General features: G+C 42.5%; 1 protein-coding gene across 3 annotated transcripts in view; it reads right to left on the bottom strand.

Annotated features, from left to right (window-relative positions):
* Positions 1-27,285, bottom strand: part of RELN (reelin) — a 1,162,997-nt gene that overhangs the window by 329,088 nt on the left and 806,624 nt on the right. For all 3 annotated transcript variants that reach the window (XM_073573631.1, XM_073573629.1, XM_073573630.1), the window contains exons 20-21: positions 16,747-16,983; positions 314-506 (exon numbers count right to left, since the gene is read on the bottom strand). In XM_073573631.1, coding sequence (XP_073429732.1) covers positions 314-506; positions 16,747-16,983 — 430 coding nt within the window. The remainder of the gene's footprint in view (positions 1-313; positions 507-16,746; positions 16,984-27,285) is intronic.

Below are 27,285 nucleotides of genomic sequence, written 5' to 3'. Positions count from 1 at the left end.
CCTCAATGCGCTGACATTATGCATTGCTTTGATTAAAATGGATTTGGGCTGGGGGTGGGGGTTTCTGCAGAGGAGATGGTGTGTTCAGGGGGAGGGGAATAAGTTGTTTATAAGTGGAGAAAGATGCAAATTTTTACAAAAAAGTTATATTATAAAGTTACATATTCTCCTGTACTACTGATTTATTATTCAAAGTCTGTTGAAATGACAGTCATAATTTAATAAATTAACAGTAGTTTTTAGTTAGGAAGATGTATACCAATCTTTTCAGTAACCTACTATATAGTATATTTTCTCATTAACCTAATCTTACCTCTTGCACAAGGTGCCATGTGAGACCATGGTTGGTTGAGTACTCCAACTTCACTTGATTGTCCATATGTGGAGTGAACTGCTCACCACATCCCATTACCAAGTTAAACTGTATCATATAAGATGCTCCAATCTGCATGGACTGTGTCTCCACATAACGTGTACTAGTGGATTGTTTAGAGTCTCCTGTAAAACTTTTAAGAACAACACAAAACTTGTTAGATATTTTTACTCAACATCTTCAAAACTCTGGAAAGAATAAAATATAAAACTTATTTTTTTTAAATTAATTTGCAATTGTACAAGGTTTATGACATAAAATGCCACCAAAAATGATGATCTCAGTGTATTCATGGGAGTACAAAAATGGTTGCAAAGGGTGCCTAAATTAGGCTCTTGGCAGACATGGCAGCCTATTAGCACCCTACGATCATGTTGTGGAGAGGGTGTGGATGTGCACCAAAATATTAGTGTATACATATCAGAACCATTAAAATGGCAATGACAGAGATTGACAGCAGTATCTATATGGCTAAAAAGCAGTGATTAAAGCTAGCTTTGTTTGTTAATATTAGAAGCAGATGCCAGATGTATAACACAGCTGTCACCTTTTGTGTATATAGCAAGCTCAGCTTTGAGCTGACTTCAGAAACCTGCACCCAAAGTAGGACATGTACATTCTTTATTACTAATGAATTAAAATAAAGTTTTCAACAAATACACAGGGATAGTATGCTAACTTGTCCATGCAGATAATATGTCTATCTGTCTAGCTGCAGAAAGCCTTTGTGCAGAAGACATCAAAAGGTCACATCTTACATGGGTGAATAAAAGTCATTTTTTAAACTTAAAGCTGCTATGGAATGCTGTCTCCTTAGTGGATAAGGATTTATGTTGGTTTGACGGTTGAAAGTTTTAGTCTTGCAATCCACAATTTGAACTTGTGCAGCTTTGTGTATCTTGAATGTATCTATTAATCTACAGTTAGGTCCATATATATTTTGACAGTGGCATAAGTTTTGGCATTTTAACTGTTTACCAAAGCATATTCAAGAAACAGTTCTATAATCAAAATGGGTTAAAGTGCAGACTCTCAGCTTTAATTTGAGAGTATTCACATCCTAATTGGTGCAAGGGTTTAGAAATTACAACTCTTTAATATGTAGCTGCCTCTTTTTAGAAGGGCTAAATTTAATTAATTATCTCAAAACTTCTTTAATGGACTGCATTATCTATTCCCTTGTTAATCCATCATCAGTTAAATAGATAAAAGGTCTGGAGCTGATTTCTGATGTGGCATTTTCCTGAAAGTTGTTGCTGTGAGCCCACAAAATGCGGTCAAAGGATCTTTCAATGGAAGAGAAACAGACCATCATTAGGTGGAAAAAAAGAAGATATCCATCAGACAGCAAAAATTTTAGGAGTGGCCAAATCAACAGTTTGGAACATTTAGCAAAAAAAGAGAACACTAGTGAGCTTTGGAACTTAAAAATGCCTTGACATCCACAGTGAAGAGAAACCCCCTTTACAACATCTATCCAAGTGAAGAACACTTGGAAGTAGGTGTCTCAGTATTTAAGTCTACCATAAGGACAAGACTTCATGACAGCAAATAAAGTGTGTTCATCACAAAGTGCAAACCATTATGCAGCCTTGAAAATAGAAATGCCAGATTTGACTTTGCCAAATAACATCTAAAGCCTGCCCAGTTCTGGAAAAGAATTCTTTGGACAGATGAAGCTAAGCAGAATGATGGAAAGAAGAATGTATGGAGAAGGCTTGGAACGGCTCATGATCCGAAGCACACCACATCCTCTGTAAAACATGGTTGATAGATGAATGGTCAAGCAGCTGGAGGGGAGTAGTGCAAATTGAACTAATCACCAACAGTTGAAGAACAAGATCTTGATAAAATCCAAATAGGAAAGCAAAGTCATAGATATAATTAATACATTTTATGTCGTGAATAAACATGAAATCTTATACTACTCTATTGTTATGTATGTATTTAATGTTCCAATGAGCTTTCTTTCCTGGAAAACCTCATATGTACAGTACTGTGCAAAATTTTAAGCAGGTGTGGAAAAATGTTGCAGAATAAGAATGTTATAAAAAAATAGAAGTGTTAACAGTTAATGTTTATCAATTAACAAAATGCAAAGTGAATGAACAAAAGGGAAATCTAAATCAAATCAATATTTGGTATGACCACCCATTGCCTGCAAAACAGCATCAATTCTTCAAGGTACATTTACACACAATCTTGGAGAACCAATCATAGATCTTTTTTTGAGTATGACTTTCACAAAGTGTCTTTTCATGCAATCCCAGACATACTAGAGGATCTGAACATCACGGCTCTGTGTATTGATAGTATCACTCCCAGGACCTAGTTCTTAATGGCAATCATAGAATCATAGAATCGTAGAGTTGGAAGGGACCTCCTGGGCCATCTGATCCAACCCCCTGCTCAAAGCAGGATTCGCTAAATCATCCCAGTCAGATGTCTGTCCAGCCTCTGATTGAAGACTTCCATTGAAGGAGAACTCACCACTTCTCGTGGCAGCCTGTTCCACTCATTGATCACTCTAACTGTCAAAAAGTTTTTTCTAATATCTAATGTGTCTCCTCCCATTCAGTTTCATCCCATTGCTTCTAGTCTTTCCTTGTGCAAACGAGAATAAAGTTGATCCTTCTACAATGTGACAGCCCTTTAGATATTTGTAGACAGCTATTAAGTCTCCTCTCAGTCTTCTCTTTTGCAAACTAAACATTCCCAAATCCTGCAACCTTTCCTCATAAGACAGGGTTTGCAGACCGGTCACCATTCTGGTCGCTCTTTTCTGAACTTGCTCCAGTTTGTTGATGTCTTTTTTAAAATGTGGTGCCCAAAATTGGACACAATATTCCAGATGAGGTCTGACCAAAGAGGAGTAGAGGGAAATAATTACTTCACGTGATCTAGACTGTATGCTTCTGTTAATACATCCTAGAATTGCATTTGCCTTTTTTGCTGCTGCATCACACTGTTGACTCATATTCAGTCTGTGATCTATTAGTATACCCAAGTCTTTTTCACATGTGCTGTCACTTAGCCCTATTCCTCCCATTCTATATATGCTTTTTTCATTTTTATTGCCCAGATGTAGTACTTTGCATTTCTCCCTGTTAAAAACCATTCTGTTAGTTGCTGCCCACTTCTCCAGTTTATTTAAATCTTTTTGAATCCTCTCTCTCTTCTCTAGTATTAGCTATCCCTCCTAGCTTTGTCATCAGCAAATTTAATCAGTTTACCCTCAATTCCTTCATCTAAATCGTTGATAAAGATGTTGAATAATACAGGGCCCAGGACAGAGCCCTGTGGTACCCCACTTGAGACATTCTTCCAACTGGATGTGCAGCCATTTACGACCACTCTTTGGGTCCGATCACTAAGCCAGTTATGAATCCACCTAACAGTTGCCTTGTCCATTCCATACTTAGTCATTTTTTCAATAAGGATTGTATGAGAGACTTTGTCAAATGCTTTGCTGAAGTCAAGATATACTATATCTACAGCATTTCCTTGATCCACCCAATCAGTGATACCGTCATAGAAGGAAATTAAGTTAGTCTGACATGACTTATTAGTTACAAACCCATGCTGACTCTGTTTGATCACTTCATTCTTATCCAGGTATTGACATGTTTAATAATTTGTTCAAAGATCTTTCCTGGTATAGAAGTCAGACTCACCGGCCTATAGTTGCCTGGGTCCACCTTCTTCCCCTTTTTGAAGATAGGAACAACATTTGCTCTTCTCCAGTCTTCTGGCACTTCTCCTGTTCTCCAAGAATTTTCAAAGATTATGGAGAGGGGTTCAAAAATTTCTTCTGCTATCTCCTTCAGTACTCTGGGGTGTAATTCATCTGGACCTGGAGACTTGAATTCATTTAGGTTAGCTAAGTGTTTCCTCACTATCTTTCTGTTTATAGATATCCTGGATTCTTCTATTCCCTTAATAGGACAGTGAATAACAGTTGGTGTTACATTTCCTTTCTCAGAGAAAACAGATGCAAAATAGGAATTTAAAAGTTCAGCCTTCTCAACATCCTGTCTTACCATTTCATCATTTTCATCCTGTAAAAATCCTATAGCATCTTTGACTTTTCTTTTACTTTTGACATATCCCCAAAATCCTTTATTGCTTTTGACATCTCTTGCAAGCCTCAATTCATTTTCAGCTTTAGATAATCTGATTTGTGCCCTGCAGGTTCTGCAGACAGCATTATATTCTTCTTTAGATATGCCTCCCTCTTTCCATTTTATAAACATTTTTTTCTTCCTTTTTAGCATGTGCTTAAGTTCTGTGTTCACCCATCCTGGTTTCCTTAAATGCTTCCTATTCTTCCCTCTTTTCGGAATTGTTAACAACTGTGCTTTGAGAATTTAATTTTTCAAGATTTCCCATCCTTCCTGGACATTTTTGTCTTTAAGGATATCCAGCCATTGGATCCCTCCAATTCACAGGTCAACGAAAAAAAAATTTTTTTCTGGTGTCCAAAATATTTTAATGAATTTGGGGTATTTTTGGGGTGCTGATTCTGAATATGTCATCAGTTTTGCCAGATTGGCTCAAGTTTTTGAGATTTTTGGTATCTTATTTATAGCACTTGTTGGTAAATGCGACGCATCATCTCATTAATTTCTTTGGATTAGTACTTGAACTGAGCAGTTCTCAATATAGTTTTGTGTTAATTAGTGTTCTAAAAGTTTGTTCATAGCTTGATTTTTGCACTAACTTTATGTTGTTGTCTGTTTTCCAGTGAAAAGCATGAACTCATCATGAAGAAGTTGTCTTAACGATCCAGACTCATTCTGTTACATTTGTGGTGAATATACACTGCCAAAACATAGAAGAAACATAACACACTTCGTAAAAAAAGTGTATTTTGCCTATTTTGGGGTTATGCTTGGGGACCAAGACAAGTTTTGGGCACCACACATAGTGTGCAAAGCATGTATCGAATTATTACGAAAATGGAGCAAAGGACAAAGAAAAAGCTTCAAATTTGGTGTTCCAATGGTGTGGAGAGAGCCAAAAAATCATCATGATGACTGTTATTTATGGTAAACACAGGTACAGGCACATCTTCACAATGAGGGACAGGCCTTCTTGCAGATTCCATGTTACTCCCATTTTCGTTTCTTATGCTTATTGAATCCTTGCACTTGCACTGCACAGAAATAACAGTCATCATGATGATTTTTTGGCTCTCTCCACACCATTGGAACACCAAATTTGAAGCTTTTTCTTTGTCCTTTGCTCCATTTTCGTAATAATTCGATACATGCTTTGCACACTATGTGTGGTGCCCAAAACTTGTCTTGGTCCCCAAGCATAACCCCAAAATAGGCAAAATACACTTTTTTTACGAAGTGTGTTATGTTTCTTCTATGTTTTGGCAGTGTATATTCACCACAAATGTAACAGAATGAGTCTGGATCGTTAAGACAACTTCTTCATGATGAGTTCATGTTTTTCACTGGAAAACAGACAACAACATAAAGTTAGTGCAAAAATCAAGCTATGAACAAACTTTTAGAACACTAATTAACACAAAACTATATTGAGAACTGCTCAGTTCAAGTACTAATCCAAAGAAATTAATGAGATGATGCGTCGCATTTACCAACAAGTGCTATAAATAAGATACCAAAAATCTCAAAAACTTGAGCCAATCTGGCAAAACTGATGACATATTCAGAATCAGCACCCCAAAAATACCCTAAATTCGATGAAATATCTTTGGCACCAAAAATGCTGTTGACCAGTGTTATCTTTCTGAATCCCTTAAAATCTGCCTTTCTGAAATCTAACCTTGACGTCTGAGTCTTCACAGGTCTTCCGCCTCTAGTTATCCAAAATTCTAAAATAGCATGGTCGCTACCTCCTAGGGTTCCAGCCACTTTTACCTCCTCAACCATTTCCTCCCTGTTTATAAGGATTAGATCCAAGGTAGCAGTTCCCCTTGTTTTCTCCCCTACCTTTTGGAAGATAAAGTTGTCAGCAAGAGAGGATAAGAATTTCCTTGACCTGTTAGTTTAGCCTGAGAGATTCCCAACAAATGTCTGGATAGTTGAAATCTCCCATGACAACTATGTCATATTTTTTGGAGAACTTGGCCATTTGATGCATAAAGAGTTCATCCATATCTTCAGCTTGCACAGGCGGCCTGTAGTAAATGCCTACAATGGTGTCCTTTCCATTGTTCTGTCCTTGTATTCTTACCCAAACAGTTTCCACAGAACTCCCAGTCTCTGAAGCTTCAATCTCTGTGCTTTTCTAACATACAATGCGACACCTCCTCCTTGTTTATCAAGTCTGTTTCTAGCAAATAAGTTGTATCCTTCTAGCCTTGTATACCAATCATGTGTATTGTCCCACCAAGTTTCAGTGATTCCAATGACATCATATTTCTTTTCCTGTGTTAGTAGTTCCAATTCTCCTTGTTTGTTTCCCATGCTTTGTGCATTAGTATAGAAACATTTTAGCTTGTGATTGGTTTCTCTTTCTCCAATATTTTTATTAATTAGATTCTTTCATCTTTGTTCTTCCTTTCCACTTCTAATAGCAGAGTTCTCAATAGCATTTGTCAGGTGTATGGCTTTTTCTGGTCTTTTGCTTCCCTTCCCATGTTGTTCTAGTTTAAAGCTCTCCTTACAAGTGTAGCAAGGCGACTTCCAAATACATGCTTTCCAGTCTTCGTAAGGTGCACCCCATCTCTAGCAAGTAGTCCATCATATAGGTAGTTCACTCCGTGATCCAGAAAACCAAATCGTTGCTGACGGCACCATCGACGTAGCCAGTTGTTCACCTGCAGAATCTTATTCCACCTCCTTGTTCCATGGCCATCCACTGGGAGGATGGAAGAGAAGACCACCTGCGCTCCCAGTTCTTTCACTTTCTTGCCTAAGTCTTCAAAGTCTCTGCAGATGGTTTCCAGGTCGTTTCTTGCGGTGTCAATGGCTGCATGTTTCAGGTCATTCTGCTTCAGAAAAAAATTGAAGCCAATCAGACGCTTTTGTGATGGTATCGCGTGATGGATAAGTATATGCCTATATTCATCAGCCTTGAGGATACCATTAATCCTCACCAAATCCACAACTCTATTTTTACTCAAATGCAGCCCTAAACCTGTAAGGATCCTTCACCATGCTTCACTGCATTATTGTAATGCTCTTTATTAAAGTCAAATATATCAAATTTTGACTCATCAGCCCAGAGCACCTGCTGTCATTATTCTGCACCATAGGTCTTATGTTTTTTGTGCATAGCTGAGTATCTTGGTCTTGCTTCCATTTCAAACATATGTATTTCTACATCCAATTATTCCATGTAGACTACTTGTGGCTGGACGTCACCGAACGGTAGATGGTTAAGCTGGGTATCTGGGTAACACTGATTACAGCCAGTTCTGAGCAGGTTGCATTGAAGGTTGCCTGGGAAAGACCTTTTTGATGCAGAACAAGTAACTGCCATGCACCTTTCTTCAGTGCTCAGTCTTACCATGGCATATGACTGTAACATTAAACTGTCTTCCACATATCACCATGGAAGCAGAGACTGGCTGTTCCTCACCCAATTTTAAGCCTCCTATACAGCAAGCTGATTATGTATTATGATTACAATCATCTGGTATAACTGATTACTCATACACCTGATTATGTTCCTGAGTTTGCACAAGTATGCCTAAAACAACTGATGATTTCGGAATAAATTCTTGGACTTCTGTGCGCTAACAGATAAAATCACTAATCCAGTATTTTGGAGAAAGATTAATCCATTTATTTCCCAACGCGTTTCGAAATGTATACCATTTCTTCTTCAGGGGATGACATATGTCATTTCGAAACGCGTTGGGAAATAAATGGATTAATCTTTCTCCAAAATACTGGATTAGTGATTTTATCTGTTAGCGCACAGAAGTCCAAGAATTTATTCCGAAATCAGATGTTGAAGCGGCCACAGAGTTGACCTTTGGACGTGCAGCAAACAGATTACTGATCCTACATGCTTTAATCTCTCCTAAAAAGGGTGAGTAAAATTTATTTTACTTTTTCTACAATAACCCGGATAAGACCCTATTGCGCTTTTTCTGTTCCTTCAGCTATATCACATTAAAACAACTGATGCCATTTTGAAGGTAAAGGGTGGTCCAACCGAATATCGATTTCCCTTTAGTTTATTCAATTTGCATTTTATTAATTGATAAAAATAACCAATTAGCAGTTTTGTGTAAAAAAAAAAAAAAAAAAAAAAAAAAAAAAAAAATGAACATTTGCAGTATTTTTTTCAGTTTGCCACAAAATTCTGACTTAAAATTGCTAGAAATATCGCAAATTTTAGATATATATCCCAATTTAAAAAAAGTTGGGAAGCTGAGCAAAAAGTAAAAAAAATCAAAAATGCAATGATTTGAAAATGTTTTATAGCAATATTTTATTCACAGCAGAACACAGATCAGAAATTAAAAGTTAGACATTTTTATACTTCATTTGAAAAAATTAATTACTTTAGAACTTGATTGCAGCAATGTATTTAAAGTGAACCTGTTTTTGGCAGATATAAGATACAGCCACTCCTTTTCAGAGCTTATCTACAGCATTATATAATCTATAATAATAAATGCCCTAAGCAGCTTCCGGTTGTAACAACTTCCGTCCAGTTGTAACCGGTGACGTCACCGCACACCTCTTTCCATGTTAACCCTCAACACACCACTCCTCCTCAACACACACACTCCTCTCACCTTTCACCATCTCCACTCACGTCCACTCACTCTTTCACTCCATATACGACCCTTTCTCTCATTCCGTCTCTCATACTCACGCTGTCATCACCGCTGATCCACGATCCCCGACATCTTCTTCCGCCGGCGCCATCCTGGATCCAGACGTCCTCCACGCCGGCGACACGTTCTTGCGGCGACGCCATTTTGGATCGGCGAAATCCCGCGATAGTCAAGATGGCGTCGCCGCAAGAACATGTCGTCGGCGTGGAGGACGTCGGGATCCAAAATGGCGTCGGCGAAATCTCGCGAGATTTCACCGACGCCATTTTGGATCCCGACGGCATCCACGCCGGCGACATGTTCCTGCGGCGACGCTATTTTGGATCGGCGAAATCCCGCGATACTCAAAATGGCATCGCCGCAAGAACATGTCGCCGGCGAGGATGACGTCGGGATCCAAAATGGCGCCGGCGGAAGAAGATGTCGGGGATCGTGGAGCAGCGGCGATGACGGAGTGAGTATGAGAGACGGAGTGCTGGGCGCACTTTTCACCGGTGCAGCGTCTGCGCATTTCACCGGTGCAGCGTCTGCGCATTTCACCGGTGCAGCGTCTGCGCATTTCACCGGTGCAGCGTCTGCGCATTTCACCGGTGCAGCGTCTGCGCATTTCACCGGTGCAGCGTCTGCGCATTTCACCGGTGCAGCGTGGGCGCGCATTTCACTGGTGCTGGGCGCGCATTTCACCGGTGCAGCGTCTGCGCATTTCACCGGTGCAGCGTCTGCGCATTTCACCGGTGCAGCGTCTGCGCATTTCACCGGTGCAGCGTCTGCGCATTTCACCGGTGCAGCGTCTGCGCATTTCACCGGTGCTGGGCGCGCTTTTCACTGGTGCAGTGTCTGCGCTTTTCACTGGTGCAGTGTCTGCGCTTTTCACTGGTGCAGTGTCTGCGCATTTCACCGGTGCAGCGTCTGCGCTTTTCACAGGTGCTGGGTGCGCTTTTCACAGGTGCAGCGTCTGCGCATTTCACAGGTGCTGGGCGCGCATTTCACTGGTGCAATGTCTGCGCTTTTCACTGGTGCAATGTCTGCGCTTTTCACTGGTGCAGCGTCTGCGCTTTTCACAGGTGCAGCGTCTGCGCTTTTCACAGGTGCAGCGTCTGCGCTTTTCACAGGTGCAGCGTCTGCGCTTTTCACAGGTGCAGCGTCTGCGCTTTTCACAGGTGCAGCGTCTGCGCTTTTCACAGGTGCAGCGTCTGCGCTTTTCACAGGTGCAGCGTCTGCGCTTTTCACAGGTGCAGCGTCTGCGCTTTTCACAGGTGCAGCGTCTGCGCTTTTCACCGGTGCAGCGTCTGCGCTTTTCACCGGTGCAGCGTCTGCGCTTTTCACCGGTGCAGCGACTGCGCTTTTCACCGGTGCAGCGTCTGCGCATTTCACAGGTGCTGGGCGTGCTTTTCACAGGTGCAGCGTCTGCGCATTTCACAGGTGTTCCTGCGGCGACGCTATTTTGGATCGGCAAAATCCCGCGATACTCAAGATGGCGTCGCCGCAAGAACATGTCGCCAGCGAGGACGACGTCGGGATCCAAAATGGCGTCGGCGAAAACTCACGAGATTTCGCCGACGCCATTTTGGATCCCGACGTCCAAGCCAGCGACATGTTCTTCCGGCGACGCCATCTTGAGTATCGTGGGATTTCACGATGCTCAAGATGGCGTCGCCGCAAGAACATCGTGGGATTTCACGATGCTCAAGATGGCGTCGCCGCAAGAACATGCCGCCGGCGTGGACAACGTCTGGATCCAGGATGGCGCCGGCGGAAAATGTCGGGGATCGTGGAGCAGCGGCGATGACTGCGTGAGTATGAGAGACGGAGTGAGAGAAGGGGTCATATGTGGAGTGAAAGAGTGAGTGGAGATGGTGAACGGTGAGAGCAGTGTGTGTGTTGAGGGTTAACATGGCAAGAGGTGTGATGATATCGCATCCTCCCGATGCGATAGCATCGGGCCATAATCTAGTGCTGTAGATAAGCCCCCGATCCGACCTGCAAGAGAAGAAAAATAAGTTTTATTATACTCACCCCGGGGGGGGCGGTCCGGTCCGATGGGTGTCGCAGTGTGGCACCCCAGGAGTCCTTTTGCCACAGTGGCATTGCCTCCCTCACAGGGAGTAATGTCATGCCTGGAAGCAAGGAGGGGTCCTCTTACCAGGTGTCAGTAGGAGAGGTCAAGCAGAACCTGGGGAGTGGAGCTGTGATTAAACTCGACTCAGAGCTGAGCGCTAGGAACCGGATACAGGAGTCCCTGGTTGTGTGGGTACTGAAGTCCCGGCAGCTAAATCCAGAGGACAGGGGACTGCAGGTCTCCTAGCCCGAGTCTCCTAGCCCGATCTAATACCTGGCAAAAGACAAGGAGCTTGAGGGCATTACAAAATATCTACGAGGGACTGCCGACCAACACACCTAATTACACAATACATGAAATGAAAGAAAAAGAGGTGTGCAAAACTGGATGCGATCAACCCCAAAATCAAAGAAAATTAGAATAATGTATATCACACAAATATATGAGAAAAATGATACATTTTTATTTATTAGCAGCATACAAAAAAGAAACACACCAATGACAAGAGAAAAAATTAAGAACAATTAAAAGGCCAGGACAAATTGGCCATAAATGACACTCCAAATAGAAGAGGTTCTGAAAGAAGGACCTGATGTTCACCCCCTTTTAATTGTTTTTAATTTTTTCTCTTGTCATTGTTGTGTTTCTCTTTTGTATGCTGCTAATGAATAAAAATTTATCATTTTTCTCATATATTTGTGATATACATTATTATTATTTTTCAAATTTTCTTTGATTTTGGGGTTGATCGCATCCAGTTTTGCACACCTCTTATTCTTTCATTTCGCGATCTAATACCTGGCGGCACAGCCAGGGCCACGGAGTCGGGTCACGGCCCCGTGACTTCCCCAAAGTACTGTCCGACCTGGTTCCGAGTACCCCACGGCCCTGGTGGGTGTGTCACTTTGGCGTCAGTAACAGGATTTCATAGCCCGGTATTACCGGGTACTGCCATAGACTTTATTAAACTGTATAATAGCTGCAATTACTGGATAGTGTTCATACATATATGGTTTCTATGTATGATAGAACTTTAACTTGCACTTGTGGATGGCACGGTAAACTGTGTTCATAGATAATGATTTCTGGAAGTATTCCTGAGTCCATGCAGTGGTTTGCACACCTGAATCATGAATGCTTTTAATGCTGTTCTGACTTGAGGGCCTGCAAATCGCAAGCATCCAATTTTTACTGTGGGCTCTGTCCCTTCTGCACATGAATGTCTCCAGAATCTCAGATTTTTTTCATGATATTATGTACTATTCTGTAGATGGTTAGTTATTCAATGTCTTTACAATTTTACGTTGACGAACATTGCTTTTAAATTGTTCAACAATTTTTAGATTCAGCTGTTCAGATTAGTGAACTACTGACCATCTTTGCTTCTGAGAAACTTTACCTCTCTAACAGGCTCTTTTCACACAATCATTTGACTTATTTGAAAACTAACCCTCCAGCTGTTTTTTATTAATACTACTAACTCTTCCAGCCTTTTGTTAACCTTGTCCAAACTTTTTGGCGATGAGTTGCTACCAGCAATTTCTAAATGAGCTAATTTTTTCAAAAGAAATTGAAAAATGTATAATTTTCAACTTCTGATGTGTTCTATGGTCTTTTGTGAATAAAATATGGTTATTAGAGAATTCTGAATCATTGCATGCTTGTTTTCTTTATACACACACAGCATCCCAACTGGTATGGAATTGGGGTTGTATAAGAGTACCATATTTTTCAGACCAAAAGATGGACCCCAAGTCTGGAGAAGGAAAATAAGAAAAAAATGTTAATGTGAAAATTGAGGTTCATCATATAATCTGAATTTAGATTACCGGGGGGAGGGTGGAGCGGTGGCAGTGGAGCGGGGTCACAGATGGCAGGGTTGACACTGCAGGAAGCCAGCAGTGGTAGGAGTAGGGTAGTGCTTTGAGCCCTGGGCTGGGAGGAGGGGGTGTCTCAGTGGTGCGAGGCAGCAGCCATTGATCTCCTGGTGGTGGGCTTTAGGAAAATGTCAGAGGTGCGAAGGTAGGAGTGGAGTCCCCGCTCTGCAAATTGATCTCCCGGTGGTGGGCTTCAGGAAATGCCGTCAGAGGCGGAACATACGCAGATTGAGATTTCAGCTGAGATCTCAATCTGTGCATGCACCGACACACACCCATACACACATACATACACATGAAGCTTCTTATTTGAGATTCAACCTGTATTTCAATAAAGAAAGCTCAATCAAACATTGAAAACATAGTCATGGCCGAAAGTATTGGCAACCTTGAAATTGCTCCAGAGAATGAAGTATTTCTCCCAGATAATTATTGCAATTACACATGTTTTGTTATACCCGTGTATCTCCTTTGTGTGTATTGGAACAACACGATAGAGGCAAAATGGACATAATTTCAAACAAAACCCCAAAAATGAGCCTAACAAAATTGTTGGCACTCTCAACTTATTTGGTTGCACATCCCTTAGAAGAAATAACTGCAATCAATTGCTTCATATAACCATCAAAAGCATCCTTCAAGAATCATCTGGAAAAGGATAGAAACAAAGCAATGGAGAGTTCTTAAGTGGACACCAATGAGTCTGGATCTAAATCCCACTGAATATCTTTGGAGATATCTTAAAATTGCTGTTGGGAGAAGGCACCTTTCAAATATGAGAGACATGGAGCAGTTTTCAAAAGAAGAGTTGAGCTGAGAGGTGTAGGATGCTTTTGATGGTTATAGGAAGCAATTGATTGCAGTTATTTATTCTAAGGAATGTGCAACCAAATAGTAAGATGAGTGCCAACAATTTTGTTAGGCTCATATTTGAGGTTTTGTTTGAAATTATGTCCAATTTGCCTCTATCGTGTTGTTCCAATACACACAAGGAAAATAAACGTGTATAATGAAACATGTGTAATTGCAATAATTTTCTAGGAGAAATACTTCATTTTCTGTAACAATATCAAAGGTGCCAACACTTTCGGCCATAACTGAATATACTATAGAGTAATATAATTAAGTAAAGCACAAGGCAAAGCATTTTATTTTCATTCCATTTTGATATGTTGATCAAAAAAATGTAAGCACTGTGGTGCAAGTCATGTTGATTCACGTTAACGAGGCTATAGAAGCAGCATTGTCCACTTTAACAAGGACAAGGGAAGTTCTCACTGCTCATTATCACTGCAAGAGTACATTCTCTGCAGAATGCACAGCCGGCCCCCTTCAGATGGGTAGATGATCACAAAGTGGAATCAGATTGCTGTAATGTGCTAGACGATAAAACTGCACTGCTGCTGCTCTAGCATCCTATGGAATATGACTGTTATTTTGGCTTCCTAAGGTGTGCTACAATAGCACTGATTATTCACGCTATAAATCAATATGCATTATGATGAAATAATTGAATGGTTTTGAATGTTTCTTAGATGCAGCTGAAAGTTTGATTGCTTCAATAGTAATTCTGTAATTGTGACAAGAAGATTGTAATATATCGACTATAACCGTATGTTTTTGTTATTGAATTTCTTTAAAGTGCTATTTATATCTCAGAGAGGACTTCAATTTTTAGTCAGTCATTAAAATACAACTAATTTTGCAGTATATATGAGTAAGGCCGGGGTCTCACTTGCAAGTGCAATGCAAGAAACTCAAACAAATCTCGCATATCAATACCCAACACTGCCACCGGTACTCGGGAGCGGAACATTCAGCTGCATAGAAATACATGCAACCACACACTCCGGTCCCGAGTGCCCTCGGCAGTGCTGGGTATTGAGGCGAGTGTGACCCCGGCCTATCAGTTCCACTCACTTTTACAAAATCTTTTTTTTGCTGTCAGCAAATGATAAGATTTATTGTTCATTTAAAGAGAAAGATAATATTTTATGTTTGATGGTTACATAAATACATGACCTTTTTAGAATTGAAAATTCGAAATGAATAATGAATCATGTACTTGTGTAATCGGGTTCTTATTAAATTACTGCAAGCATAGATCCCGAAAGCAAAAAATATATTAAATTATAAAACTGTAACACTTTTCAATATATGAATAGTAACTCTCATCTACAATGAGACCTGAAGTAAATATTAGATTAAAAAAAGTTGTTTATATTTTCCTACATGCTAATTTATGATTTCCTCATGTGTACATGATGCACATGGTGGGAAGTGTTCGAATGTTTTTGTGTAGATTACATGTGTCCAAACACATTTAGGGTCAGGCTTAGAAAAGTGGCATCCATATGGTTGCATGGGGTACATCGCCTCTCATTATTTAAAGTGAATCTCACAGCTGATTCGTGCTGCCTGAACCGTGGGCATCATGAATCGCACACTGCCTCTGCCATTTCAGTTGGGTATGTTTTACTCTGAAATGCTGCGGTTTTTCCAAGGAAACATTTTTAAAAACTAGCTGGGGAATACGATGCTCAGATGACTAGTCCAAGAGGACAATCCCCAGCAGTTTATCCCCTTTAAGCGACATGTCTCCCATTTTACACACATGCAGGGATATACTGTAGCTGTTGCACAATGAGAGCTGGTTGGAAGAGGAAGCTAGAGATAATCCTCTTGAACTAGTTAGCCAACTGGTACGTTCACCAGCCAGTTTATACATACATGTTTTCTTTGAAACACTGCAAAGTTTCAGAGTCAAATATACCTGCCTCAAATGATGGAGCTGGACTTGGATTGATGCTGCCTGTTGTTTGGGCAGCATGAATCAGCTGTCAAGTTCCCGTTAAAGGTTGAAGAAGGTATCTGATCTGCAGTTACGATTGTGTAGAGCAGAAGGATCTGATAAAATCGATGTATATTTTTCAGGGAAAAGAATCAGTAAAACTTGCATATAAATAACTGAAATCCCTGAAGATTATATGCATATGAGTCCATTGGGAGATCCTATTCAGTGACTGACAGTTTTCTCTTCATGACTATGCATGCAGAGATAGATGTCAACCACTGAGTAGAACCGCCCACTGGACTGATATCCATTCAAACTTCATGGATTTCAATGAATAAAATACAAGTTATTCTGAATCTTTTTCAATGAAACTATTTATCATTCAGCTCAACTTGTTCTTCTTTATACCATGATATCCAGAGTTTAGGCTGCATGTACAACATGACCAGTTCACTATAAGGAGGTGCCACAGTCCCAACAAAAAAAAGCATTGCACAGCATGCAAATTTTAGCATTTACTTTGAACTGTAGGCATAATCACAGGTACCTGCACAATATTCATACCTGCGAAAATAATGAACGCATATATTTCTTTTGTTTGTAGACATTGTGAAAGTTAGCAGCTCTCTATAACTGACACATATATACAATGCATTTACTATATACTATCATGAAAACTAATGTTTGTTCCATGTTCATAAAAGTATCCTTTTCTGACTCACCACATTCTAGCATGTGTTTGCATTATACTGAACTCTGGTCAAAGTGCATATCTGGCATTATCTCATAATCAGTGAGCAAAAACATTGACTAATAATGACTATTATGCCATGAAAAATACTTTCAGAGTTGCTTCAATAAAATTCTCACCTTAGAGTCCAGTCATGTCCACAATATGGCTGAACATTACCCAAATAAAACCCAAGAGACTGAGTAACATCCACTAGATTGGTGAAGTCCAGGCTTATGCTGTTAAATAACACGGATGTCATGATGATCTCATCAATAGCCCACACATCTTCTCCTTGTCCAGAGTGGTAAGGCTGCCACCACCTAAATTGAATTCCAAACTTCTTAGCTTCTTCAGGTAGCTCCACAGATAGAATCCTGAAGTAAAAGCAAATTGTAATAAAGAAAAATGAAATCACTGTATTTTACAAGTACATAATTAAAAGGTTATTCCCTTTATGTTGACCTCACCAATTGGGCCCTGTCAAATTTTGCTGTCAGCATAGGAATGGTTGGAATTCCCATCAAATGACAGTGATGTGTGTCGCTGCCCCATTCTCAAGATAGATTTGGGTCCCATTGGTGAGACCCGCATGTACTGTACATTTATAGCATATCCCGTGGACATGTCATAACTAGAGTTGAGCGAAACGGGTCGAAAAATTTCAAAAGTCACTGACTTTTGGCAAAGTCGGGTTTCATGAAACGAAACCCGACCATAGGATGAGGTCGGCCACGAGGTCGGCGACTTACGCGCCAAAGTCGCGTTTCAAAAGTTTGTTTTGCTCTCTTTTTCAGCCAATCAGGATCCACGGACACTGTGGGCAACGTGATGACATAGGCACGGGTCACCACCATCTTTCAGAAGGGCATGCAAGTGATTGGCTTGCTTTGGTGGGCGTCACAGGGGGTATAAAAGGGCATGCACGCCGACCGCCATCTTACTTCTGCCGATCTCAGTATAGGGAGAGGTTGCTGCTGATTCTGTAGGGAGAGCGTTAGGCAGGGAAGAAGACAAAAAAACTGCTTCTGCTGCTAGCGATTTGGCCTGCACAACACACCAGTCACTGTGTGTGCAGTGCAAGGGGAGGCTATATAGTGGTGTATCAGTGGTGTTGGTTGTTGGGCTGCCTTCTAAGGCTTCCTGACATTCCTGCATTGCTGTTTACCCACTGCTCCGCAAACTGCTTTTTTAAAAGCAATCCCAATTTTTTTTTTTTTTTGTCCTGAGAAGAAAAAAAAACTGCTTCTGCTGCTAGCAATTTGGCCTGCACAACACACCAGTCAGTGTGTGCAGTGCAAGGGGAGGCTATATTGTGGTGTATCAGTGGTGTTGGTTGTTGGGCTGCCTTTTAAGGCTTCCTGACAGGCTGGCATTGCTGTTTACCCACTGCTCCGCAAACTGCTTTTTTAAAAGCAATCCAATCTCCCTTATCCCCTAGTCCCTTTTGTCACAGCTGTGCCATCAAGCCTGTGACATAGCGCTCAGATATCAGTGGGCCTCACACAATCCAAAACTGTCCACAAGTGTCTGCAGAAATTCAAAATCTCCCTTATCCTCTCGTCACTTTTGTCACAGCTGTGCCATCGAGCCTGTGACATAGCGCTCAGATATCAGTGGGCCTCACACAATCCAAAACTGTCCACAAGTGTCTGCAGAAATTCAAAATCTCCCCTGTCCTATAGACACCTTGTACCTTGTTTTACATTACTATATAGTTTGTTGGATTTTGTCTACATTTCTACAAAAAATGAGGAAGGCTGGTGGAAGAGGCCGTGGAATTGGGCGGGGGTTGGCAGCTGGTAATGATGGTGTTGGTGGTGGATCTGATGGTAGTGGCAAGAGCAAAATAGGACCGAATGCAGGAGGTGTTGAGCCTGCGTCATCGTCTGGCTACATAAGGCCTCGAACGCTTAGTTTTCTAGGAGTTGGCAAACCGCTTTTAAAGCCAGAGCATCAGGAAAAAGTTTTGTCTTACATTGCTGACTCAGCCTCCAGCTCTATCGCCTCCTCTTCTTCAGTTGTAAAAAGTAAAAGCACTGAGTCGTCATTGGAGGCTCATGTTCATGAACCACACCTTTCCTTGTGTCCTTCACCCCAACCAAGATTGAAGGATGACGCAGGCCATACTACTGATTACTCCATGGAGCTGTTTTCACATACCATGCCTGGATTATCAAGTGAAATGGTGAATTACCCAGGCCAAGATGAATCTGACATGGAGTGCACTGATGCACAGCCGCTGATGGATGATTCTGCTGGTACATTCACTCAGAGCACTACATTGTCCTCGCAGTGTACAGAGCCAGATTTTGACCCTGATGAGACTCAGGTGCCCCTTCCCGCACACTATACCACCATACACGGTGACACAGAGGAAGGTGCACATGACATAGAAGAGGAGGTGATGGATGACCCAGTTGTTGACCCAGATTGGCATCCATTGGGGGAAGAGGGTGCTGCTTCCAATAGCTCAGATGAGGAGCATCCACAGCAGACATCGACATCGCAACAGCTGTTATCTGGCAGGCCTGGAGCACTCCAAAGACAGGTTCCAAACATCAAAAGAGTTGCTGGACAGCTTGTCCAGAGGGTCAAAAGATCACAGCGTGCTAAGCCGCAAAATGTCTGCCAAAGTAGGAAGAGTGCAGTGTGGCACTTTTTTGACCAAAATCCTCATGATCAGGCCAAGGTTATCTGTAAGAAGTGCGCAAAGACCTTTAGCCGAGGGGAAAAATCTGAAAAATTTGAATACCAGTTGCATGCTTAGACATTTAACCAGCATGCACTTGCAAGCGTGGACACAACACCAAACCTCAAGTGCCACATGTGCAACTGATCACAACGAAGGTAGTCAGCAACGCTACATTGTTTCCCCCACTGTAAGCCCACCGGTTAGCACAGCAGCAAATGTTGAGGTGTCGTTGCAAGGCCACAGCAGTCAGGGAATCCCACTGTTATATCAACGAAAGACTGATTCTAGGCCATCAGAAAGAACACCAACTCCATCACCATCATCAACCCTCTCTCAGTCCGCCCTGTCCACCGCTACTTCCACCATATGCAGCTCTCAAGTCCAGCTCACCCTCCCAGACACTATGAGTAGGTCAAGAAAGTACTCCGTCTCTCATCCGCGTACACTGGGTTTGAACGCCCACATTGCCAAACTAATCTCGTTTGAGATGATGCCCTTTCGGTTGGTGGAAAGCACAGCTTTCCGCGAACTCATGGCCTATGCAGTACCACGCTATGACCTACCCAGTCGCCACTTCTTCTCTCGCAAAGCCATCCCAGCCCTCCACCATCATGTGAAAGACCGCATTGTCCATGCACTCAAGCAGTAAGTGAGCGGAAAGGTGCACCTCACAACTGATGCATGGTCCAGTCGGCATGGCCAGGGCCGTTACGTGTCCATCACTGCGCACTGGGTTAATGTGGTGGATGCAGGGTCCACAGGGGACAGCGGTGGTGGGACAGTGCTGCCTAGCCCACGGTATAGGAAACAGTTGGCTGTAGGCGTTCGACCCTCCTCCTCCTCCTCCTCCTCCAGAAGCGAAAGCTCGTCCACAGAGCGCAGTCGTACGAGCACTCCAGCACTCCATCTGCAGCTGCCACTGTTGCACACGATGTGTCCCCCTATCGAGCAGCTAGTGGAAAGCGTCAGCAGGCTGTGTTGCAGATGATGTGTTTGGGCGACAGACACACCGCCGAGGTGCTGGCCGAGTACTTGAAGCGACAAACTGAGTCATGGCTGGGCAGTGTACATCTTGAGGCAGGCAAGGTAGTTAGTGATAACGGCCGTAATTTTGTGGCAGCCATAGCCCTTTCAAAACTCAGCCACATACCTTGCTTGGCTCACACCTTGAACCTGGTGGTGCAGTGCTTCCTCAAAAATTATCCGGAGTTAACAGCCCTGCTCCAGAAGGTGCGAAGACTGTGCGCGCACATCCGCCGGTCGCCTGTACACTCCGTTCGTATGCAGAAGCTGCAGCGATTGCTCCACCTTCCCAACCACTGCCTCATTATCGACATTGCAACAAGGTGGAACTCCACCCTGCACATGGTGGAGCGGCTGTGCGAGCAGAGGAAGGCCATAATGCATTTGTGGGAGGATACACGGCCAGGCACTTTGAGAGCAGACATGGAGTTGACAGGTGTGCAGTGGTCGAAGCTGAAAGACCTCTGTAAAGTCCTTCAGTGTTTTGAGGAATGCACACAGCTGGTAAGCGCAGACGACGCCATCCTAAGCATGAGCATCCCACTTATGCGTCTGCTCATGCAAACTTTGATGCACCTTAAGGAGCAGGCGTCTGCAGCCAATGTTGATGAGGAGGAAGAGGAGGAGGGAATCCTTGATGACATTCAGCCATTGTCTGCTCAGGGACCTCTCCTGGACGAGGTGGAGGAAGAAGAGGAGGAGGAGGAGGAGGATGATGATGGGGATGATTACTTAGGGGAGGAGGATGCATCTCGTGGGGCAAGTGAAAATGTTGGCGTGGCAAGGTCTGGTACAGGGTTTGTGCGTGACTGGAGGGATGTGGATTTGCCAAAAAGTGCTCATCCACCCAGCACTCGCAGTGCATCATTGACACCTGGAACATTGGCCCACATGTCAGATTATGCCTTGCGGATCCTAAAAAGGGACCCCCGCATTGCCAAAATGATGAACGATGACGACTACTGGTTGGCCAGCATCCTGGATCCACGCTATAAAGGCAAATTACAAAACATCATGCCACAGGAGAACCTTGACCTAATATTGGCTAATAAACAAGCAACTCTGGTAAATCGGTTGCTTGAGGCATTCCCAGCACACAGCAGCGGTGATGGTTCTCACACGAGCCGTACGGGCCGGGGGCAGCTTGGCAGAGGTGTTCGTGGTGCACACAGCAGAAGTGGCGTTGGAGACAGGGGTTTCATGACAATGTTGTGGACTGATTTTTCAAATACCGCTCACACAACTGGTAATACTGCATCGATGGAAAGTGACAGGAGACAGCAGTTGTCAACTATGGTTACAAACTACTTTTCCTCCCATATCGATGTTCTCCCACACAGGTCATTCCCCTTTGACTATTGGGCCGCTAAACTGGACACCTGGCCTGAATTGGCCCAATATGCCTTACAGGAGCTCGCTTGCCCAGCAGCAAGTGTGCTATCGGAAAGAGTCTTCAGTGCAGCTGGATCAATCCTGACAGAAAAAAGGACCCGTCTGTCAACCCAAAATGTGGATGATCTAACCTTCATTAAAATGAACCACGCATGGGTTTCCAAGGATTTTGTCCCACCTTCCCCTGATGACACATAGGGTGACAGAAAAATGGCTTGCTTTGGTCCACCTCTTCCTGGGACTTCACCTATTTCGCCTTTTGCATCAGCTGAATGTCCAACATCAACATATGCCACTTTCTAAAACTCCCTAACTGTGCTGCCTCCCCCCCCATGGCCGGGGTCACCACCTAGCGCACAACACCGTGCGAGTGCCGTTGCCCTGGACAGGTGGGTAGGCCGACTCTTGGGCGCGGGCACTGGCACAGGGTCCCTCATAGTGCAATCAAGTGTCTCTGACGGTGGTGGTGCACACCCGCCGTCAGACACACCGCTGTACTATGAGTGGCCCAGTGCCAGTACCGATGCCCACGAGTGGGCCCCCCTTGCTTGGGCAGGGCCCCAGCATTTGCAATCTTTACCTCTCCCTGCTCCTCCGCTGTGTAATCTGGGCCGTCAAATCCATACTGTGCCTGACACCGTCTGAGCCTGCCTCCTGAGACATATATTTTGAATGTGTACGCTATCCATACATGTTATCTGGGGAAACGGTACCCTTTCTAACCTTTGTGCAATCACTTGCAATCCATACTGGGCCTAACACCGTCTGAGCCTGCCTCCTGAGACATATATTTTGAATGTGTACGCTATCCATACATGTAATCCGGGGATACGGTACCCTTTCTAACCTTTGTGCAATCCATACTGGGCCTAACACTGTCTGAGCCTGCCTCCTGAGACATATATTTTGAATGTGTACGCTATCCATACATGTTATCCGGGGATACGGTACCCTTTCTAACCTTTGTGCAATCCATACTGGGCCTAACACTGTCTGAGCCTGCCTCCTGAGACATATATTTTGAATGTGTACGCTATCCATACATGTAATCCGGGGATACGGTACCCTTTCTAACCTTTGTGCAATCCATACTGGGCCTAACACTGTCTGAGCCTGCCTCCTGAGACATATATTTTGAATGTGTACGCTATCCATACATGTTATCCGGGGATACGGTACCCTTTCTAACCTTTGTGCAATCACGTGCAATCCATACTGGGCCTAACACCGTCTGAGCCTGCCTCCTGAGACATATATTTTGAATGTGTACGCTATCCATACATGTTATCCGGGGATACGGTACCCTTTCTAACCTTTGTGCAATCACGTGCAATCCATACTGGGCCTAACACCGTCTGAGCCTGCCTCCTGAGACATATATTTTGAATGTGTACGCTATCCATACATGTTATCTGGGGATACGGTACCCTTTCTAACCTTTGTGCAATCCATACTGGGCCTAACACCGTCTGAGAATGATAGATGGGGCCCACCATACACTGGAACATTCCAAAGGTGGACATCAGACACTGGAGCAGCATTTACAGGGCCCATTATACACTAGAGCATTAGAAATGGGGCCCATTATGTTTGGAGCATTATTTGGGCCCATAAGACAGTGGAGCTTCATCCATGGGGACCAACATATACTGTAGCATTATGTGGAGCTCATCATATACTGTTTCAAACATTATATGGGACCAATGATTCTGTATGGAGAAATAGATGGGCCTCGTCATGAGATGTAAAAAGTGAGGTATTTTTCATTGTACTATACCGCTATTTCTCTGCCGTATCGGAGCATGATGAGTTGTGGTATGTGTTAAAGGGGCGCTCTTTCGCCCAGGGCACATGAAAACCTGGAGCCAGCCCCCCCCCCCCACAGTCTGTAGCCAAATAACCCCCATTTTTCAGTGCGTAACTTGTATTATGAAGTTAAATAAGGTTGACAAGCTTAAGTAAGAAGAATTGATGCTTTTGGCATTCAAATGGGCACTGTTGGTGTGTTTCCTGTCCTCCTCTCACTGCCGACTTTTATTCCCCATTGACTTACATTGGGTTTCGTGTTTCGGGACGACCCCGACTTTTCCCTATAATCGGACGATCTTGCTCGACCCGACTTTTGGAAAAGAAATGAAACGAAACGCGACCCTAAAAAAACAAAAGTCGCTCAACTCTAGTCATAACTTTATCAGATGTTAACCTTTTCGCGCCAGAGACTGTTTTTGCCTTCGTGACTGGGCCAATTTTTTAATTCTGACCAGTGTCACTTTATGAGGTCATAACTCTAGAAAGCTTCAATGGATCCTGGTGATTCTGACATTGTTTTGTCATGACATATTGTACTTCGTGATAGTGGTAAAATTTCTTTGATATGACTTGCGTTTATTTGTTAAAAATATGGAAATTTGCCAAAAATTTTGAAAATTTCGCAATTTTCAAACTTTTAATTTTTATGCCCTTAAATCAGAGAGTGATATTGCACAAAATAACATTTCACACATGTCTACTTTACATCAGTACAATTTTGGAAACAAATTTTTTTGTTAGGAAGTTATAAGGGTTAAAAGTTGACCAGCGATTTCTCATTTTTACAACAAAATTTACAAAACCATTTTTTTAGGGACCACCTCACATTTGAAGTGAGTTTGGGGGGGTCAATATGACAGAACATACCCAAAAGTGACACCATTATAAAAACTGCACACCTCAAGGTACTCAAAGCCACATTTAAGAAGTTTATTAACCCTTCAGGTGCTTCACATGAATGAATGGAATGTGGATGAAAAAAATAAACATTTCCTTTTCTTTCACAAAACTTTTCCTTTAGACCTAATTTTTTTTACTTCGCAAGAGTAACAGGAGAAAATGGATGATACATTTTGCTTTGCAATTTCTCCTGAGCATGCCAATACCCCATATGTGGGAGAATATTACTGTTTGGGCACACGGCAGAGCTCGGAAGGGAAGGAGGGCCATTTGACTTTTGGAATGCAAAATTGGCGGGAATCGATAGCGGATGCCATGTTGCGTTTAGAGAGCCCGTGACGTGCCTACACAGTGGAAACCCCCAACAAGTGACCCCATTTTGGAATCTAGACACCTTAGGAAACTTATCTAGATGTGTATTGAGCACCTTGAACCCACAGGTGCTTCACAGAAGTTTACAACGTAGAGCCGTGGATATAAAAACACAACATTTTTCACAAATAAATCTTTTGAGTTCCATATTTTGCATTTTCAAAAGGGGTAACAGGAGAAATTGCTCCATCCAATTTGTTGAGCAATTTCTCCTGAGCACGCTGATCCCCCATATGTGGGAGAATACTATTGTTTGGGAGCAGGGCCAGGCTTGGAAGGGAAGGAGTGCCATATTGGATAGCAGATTTTGCTGGAATTGTTTGTGGGTGACATGTCACATTGTCAGTGCCCCTGATGTGCCTAAACAGTGAAAACCCCCAACAAGTGACCCCACTTTGGAAACTAGACCCCCCATGGAACTTATCTAGATGTGTGGTGGGCACTTTGAACCCCCAAGTGCTTCACAGAAGTTAATAATGTAGAGCCGTGAAAATAAAAAAATCATATTTTTTCCACAAAAAATGATCTTTTTGCCCTCAATTTTATTACAAAGGTTTAACAGGAGAAATTGGACCCCAACAGTTGTTGTGCAAATTGTCCTGAGTATGATGACACCCCATATGTGGGGGTAAACCACTGTTTGGCCGCATGGCAGAGCTCAGAAGGAAAGGAGCGCCATATTGGAGTTCAGATTTTGCTAGAATGTTTGGAGGGTGTCATGTCACATTGTCAGAGCCCCTGAGGTGCCAGAACAGCATAAGCCCCCAAAAGTGACTGCATTGAATGTCAAAACAGTTTATAAACATGGTTCTTTGTGGAAGATTTTAAAGCAGTCATGGATGCATAATGCTGGTGATGGGCATTGGGGGCAATAATAGCGGGTATCATGCCTCATTCCTCTCTTGGAACATACACATCTTCTCTGGGGGTTCTATTTTATTCCTGTTACTGGGATGAGTGCAATAAAATGTGCTCATTGAGTCTTCTGACATCTTCAGATTCTAAAGGATTGGCGGGGACAGTTTTTTTTTTTAAAAAAGACCTTTTATTGCTAATCAAGGAAAGTACAGTTAGGTCCATATATATTTGGACAGAGACAACATTTTTCTAATTTTGGTTCTAGACATTACCACAATGAATTTTAAACAAAACAATTCAGATGCAGTTGAAGTTCTGACTTTCAGCTTTCATTTGAGGGTATCCACATTAAAATTGAATGAAGTGTTTAGGAGTTTCAGCTCCTTAATATGTGCCACCCTGTTTTTAACGGGACCAGAAGTAATTGGACAGATTAAATAATTGTAAATAAAATGTTCATTTCTAGTACTTGGTTGAAAACCCTTTGTTGGCAATGACTGCCTGAAGTCTTGAACTCATGGACATCACCAGACGCTGTGTTTCCTCCTTTTTGATGCTCTGCCAGGCCTTCACTGCGGTGGTTTTCAGTTGCTGTTTGCTTGTGGGCCTTTCTGTCTGAAGTTTAGTCTTTAACAAGTGAAATGCATGCTCAATTGGGTTGAGATCAGGTGACTGACTTAGCCATTCAAGAATATTCCTCTTCTTTGCTTTAATAAACTCCTGGGTTGTTTTGGCTTTATGTTTTGGGTCATACCCTCAAATGAAAGCTGAAAGTCTGAACTTCAACTGCATCTGAATTACTTTGTTAAAAATTCATTGTGGTAATGTCTAGAACCAAAATTAGAAAAATGTTGTCTCTGTCCAAATATATATGGACCTAACTATATCTGTATTTCCAGCTTTTGTGTACAACACAAAGGAATTATATGTGGCCACCTGAAACAAATAAACGACTAACTTCTTATAACAGATTTTCTTGATACCTGGTATGACTGTAGAACCTGATCTGCAAGGTCCACACCCCCCCATATATTTGTAGTAGTCAATGACAGACACAGGTTTTTGAGTAGTGGATCCCTGTTCTTCAGTGGCCCTTGTGGCATCTGTGTGGATTGCGCTCAGGATAAAAATATATTTTTCATCCTTCTACTTAAGGGCAAGCAGTTCTCCATCGCGTAAAGCCCCTGACTGCCCCTTTTGGAACTTTTCGTTGACCAAAGATTATGGAAACCCCTGTTGGTTTTTGCGAATGGTCCCACAAGCCCCTATGTTATGGCCAACCAGACTTTTTAATAGGGGTATGCTGGTGTAGTAGTTGTCAACATACAGATTATAGCCTTTTTGTAAAAATGGAGTTATCAGCTCCCAAACAATTTTTCCAGATGTCCCCAGATAAGCAGGGCATCCTGGTGGGCTTAGTTGGCTATCTTCCCCTCATAAATGCGAAATGCAGATGTGTATCCAGTTGAATTCTCGTACATTTTTTAGAGCTTTATTCCGAACCTTGCCCTCTTAGAAGGAATAAATTGCTTGAGGTGCAGTTTTCCTTTTACAAGGGACTCATCAATGGAAATGTTTTCTGTTGGGGTGTAGAGCTTTAATAACTTTCCTGTTAAGTCGTTGATGATGG

This window comes from Dendrobates tinctorius, unplaced genomic scaffold (assembly GCF_039654945.1).
Source record: "Dendrobates tinctorius isolate UK_male_01 unplaced genomic scaffold, ASM3965494v1 ptg000035l, whole genome shotgun sequence".
Lineage (NCBI taxonomy): Eukaryota > Metazoa > Chordata > Amphibia > Anura > Dendrobatidae > Dendrobates > Dendrobates tinctorius.
This window is presented reverse-complemented; position numbering and strand designations above follow the sequence as displayed.